This window comes from Arachis duranensis, chromosome 1, assembly GCF_000817695.3.
Source record: "Arachis duranensis cultivar V14167 chromosome 1, aradu.V14167.gnm2.J7QH, whole genome shotgun sequence".
In the NCBI taxonomy this organism is placed as follows: domain Eukaryota; kingdom Viridiplantae; phylum Streptophyta; class Magnoliopsida; order Fabales; family Fabaceae; genus Arachis; species Arachis duranensis.
This window is the reverse complement of record NC_029772.3, coordinates 6,107,550-6,109,480: the sequence shown is the minus strand read 5'-3', so window position 1 is coordinate 6,109,480 and position 1,931 is coordinate 6,107,550. Positions and strand designations below refer to the sequence as shown.

The 1,931-nt window shown below is 33.1% G+C and overlaps 1 protein-coding gene across 1 annotated transcript; it reads right to left on the bottom strand.

The window, feature by feature from the left end:
- Positions 1-322: 322 nt before the first annotated feature.
- LOC107474478 (uncharacterized) lies at positions 323-895 on the bottom strand. Its single transcript, XM_016094108.1, has 2 exons — positions 820-895; positions 323-690 (listed from the first exon to the last, which is right to left on the bottom strand). Exons 1-2 carry the CDS (start codon positions 893-895, stop codon positions 323-325), a joined length of 444 nt encoding a protein of 147 aa, XP_015949594.1.
- Between the last annotated feature and the right edge of the window lie 1,036 nt (positions 896-1,931).

Genomic DNA, 1,931 nt, shown 5'->3' with positions numbered 1-1,931 from the left:
GTCTGCTTCTAATGCAATACAAAATAACCAAATCATTAGACACATTGATCCCCAACTAAACAGTTCATCTGACACATATATCCCTAAATAAGAAATATATTAGGCAAATGGGTCCTAAGGATTAAGCCAATCTGTCACTAGTACTATCACATTCAAGATCACATAAATGCAGGCAGCATGACAACAATATGATCACAACAACAAATTCAACTAATATTTTACCTGTGGCAGTGGTTGAGGTGTTGTTTGGGAGAATTGAACTTCATCTTGTGATGGTGGAGCAGATGAAGTATTTTTCTTAGTTGTTGGCTGTCTATTTCTCTTAACTCTTAACTTTTGGGGGTGGTTTAGGCCTTGGTGGTCCTTTGTATGTCTTTGCATTGTGACCACTCTGACAATATTTTTGGCAAGTGACCATGAATGTCCTTCTTCCCTTTGTTGCATCCAGTGAATCCTCGATATGATCAGGTTTTCTCTTTTTCTTGGTTGGGTGCCCAGGTGGTCTCTTAATGGTAGGTGGCTTTGGAGCCAAGAGATCAGTCTTTTTCCAATACTCCTCTGAGTTGACTGGTCTGATTACATGTTCATACGTGACTCTAAATGCATCCATTTTGAGCCAAGGGTGCACATAAGGTTCTGGCCTATCACACCTCTTCCGTATAGCTGTCAACGCATGAACACATGAAATTCCTACTCAAGATTATCAGGCAGTAACATAAGATCAGCAAGTACATGTTAAACAACAAAACAAATTATTACATGTTAAAATCATAACTCACAAAAAAATAACAATACATCAAATTATTACCTGTTAGTTGCCACAAGTTGCAACTACAAGTGTGCCTTCCAAGATGCACACCAATTTTCTTTGAGTGTCTCTGGACTTCGAAGACATTACGATCGTTGTCACCAGTTTATTGAGCTGTCTAGAACTTAATATCCTTCATAATATCTTCCATTTTTCTTTGTTGAACTAGTGCCAATAATCCAGTGTAGGTGTTTAGAACTTTCTTGTACTTGACCATTTTCCTTATCAAGTAGCAACGAATCTCTTTCAATATGGTAAGAATGGGCTTTCTCATGTAGTGGTTTATTTTGGCGTTCCAGACTTCAGTCATATTGTTTGTCACATTGTCAAGTTTGGGCCAATAACTGAAATGGATAGACTTTGGTCCAACAAGATAGTTGAAATTTTGCAAGATAGGCCCATGCACCTTTATTCATTCTCTTCAGCTGTTGTATATGTTGCTGGAATTTAGTATCTGTGCTACTTCTTGCACATGCTTAGACCATATTTTTCAATTATTTGTCTTTAAACCTTTCTATAAAATTATTTCAAATGTGTAACACAATTTTTGTGGTATATATTTAACATCATTTCCTGTAAAATAGGCAGCAAACCCTGCAGAATAGATACATATATATCATATGAAAAACATACAAAATTTAATTCCTTAAATAAAACTTTTTTTTTCAAACAATGTATTACATGCACTATTATATTTAGCTTTTTAGATGTGTTTGCTTTAGCGATAAAAGGGAAGATAAATTTTACCTCAATGAGTTTTTCTTCTTTTTTTTTTTTTATAAAATGAAATTTATCCCACAACCAAACAAACCTTGGAGGTACTAATATACATGTTTAAGAACATTGTCTACAAATAAATCTCCTATGAAAATGCTTAGTACATTGATTTTGATACGTCATTAACATACACTTTGCAACATACACACTTGCATTGACAATTGATATGCATGGTAAAGACATGAAAATATTTAATTTTTAATGAGAATTTCTTTGGTAAATAATAAATTTAGATGAAAAATAAATATTTTAATTAAATTTGTTTAGAGAAGTGTGCATTGTATGTTATATATTTATTTATTTATTTATTTCTATTGTAAAAAGGATAATCATTACTCTTAGCTTC

Excerpts from the sequence above, each read along its gene's own strand:
- LOC107474478 (XM_016094108.1), bottom strand. The coding sequence starts at position 895 with ATGTCTTCGAAGTCCAGAGACACTCAAAGAAAATTGGTGTGCATCTTG. Across the intron at positions 691-819 it reads ACTTGTAGTTGCAACTTGTG|GAATTTCATGTGTTCATGCG; the intron begins GCAACTAACAGG and ends AATCTTGAGTAG.